This window comes from Trichinella spiralis, assembly GCF_000181795.1.
Source record: "Trichinella spiralis strain ISS 195 chromosome Unknown Scfld2, whole genome shotgun sequence".
NCBI classification, from domain to species: domain Eukaryota; kingdom Metazoa; phylum Nematoda; class Enoplea; order Trichinellida; family Trichinellidae; genus Trichinella; species Trichinella spiralis.
Window position 1 is genome coordinate 4479644 of NW_003526941.1, and position 1135 is coordinate 4480778.

General features: G+C 35.2%; 1 protein-coding gene across 1 annotated transcript; it reads right to left on the reverse strand.

Moving 5' to 3' along the window:
• Positions 1–354: 354 nt before the first annotated feature.
• Positions 355–893, reverse strand: Tsp_03490 (putative membrane protein). The gene is made up of 2 exons (XM_003379791.1): positions 823–893; positions 355–604 (listed from the first exon to the last, which is right to left on the reverse strand). The coding sequence occupies exons 1-2, from the start codon at positions 891–893 to the stop codon at positions 355–357; spliced, it is 321 nt and encodes a 106-aa protein (XP_003379839.1).
• Between the last annotated feature and the right edge of the window lie 242 nt (positions 894–1135).

Genomic DNA, 1135 nt, shown 5'->3' on the forward strand with positions numbered 1-1135 from the left:
AGTCCTTACAAATGCATTTGTAAAATAGTATTGACATAGTCGTTGAACCACTCCCACATTATCTTTAATCCCTTCTGTGATATTTACTGCTGAGGTAAAATACTTGGCCAACTGTTTAATGGAACTGTCTGTCACCGGGATAGAGAAATCACACCCCTAAATGCTCTAAACTGATCAATTTGCGAACAGAATTGTTTCAGCATGACATGGGAAAGTTGCTGTTAGCTAGAAAACACAGTTTTAACCACCTTTCTTGAAGCTTTCAGAATGGCACTAACGTTCACTTCATCCTTAAGACCCTATGATGCCATTGTATTGCCAATACCACAGACTTATAGATCCCACTGTTTTTTATCATTGAGAAAATAACTCAATATCTCCATTAATGTTGTCATTATTGATAAATGAAGGAACGCCTGATTGTTTTCCGTGAAAGTTGAGTAAAGGAATGTGATTCACATTCTGACAACTTTCACCCCCTCCATCCTGCAAGTTCTCCCTCCTTCCTTCCTCTTTTGTTGTCCCACCTTGCTTTCCAATTGAAAATTCTACCCACCCCTCCCCACAATTTTGAGCTGAATTAACTGCGCTTAGCTGATGTGATCTGATATATATATATATATATATATATATATATATATATATATATATATCTAAATCTGATTTCTCTAAACTGCTATCATTTGATATAGTATAGTGATATGTAAGTGTGATATCGTGAAATCATGCCTAAGTTTGAAACGTTGCGTTACACAGTTTTTTTGAGTAGATATATCTCTAATTGTATGAAGTTGTGTTAACTCAGCGCTCAACAAAGTTAACAGTCTTGTAATAAGTTCCCATATGAAAGCGGCAAGTTGAAATGAGCTTCCAAGCAGCATAACCACTGGCATAACTGTTTACCATCACGCTGCCTACGCTGCATCACTCATGAAATTCTGCGGTGAGATAAATTGTTTTTGGAGCTATTTGCAGCTGAAAATCATTTTTTATTATCCATATAAGTTTGATTTCAAGAAATATTGGCAAAGTATAATTATTGTATCACCTCCTACTTTCAAGCAGCTAAATTCTATCAACGCAATAGAAGCATTTTCAGTTATTTTTTAGTAAATTGCATGCTTTACGTACTAAA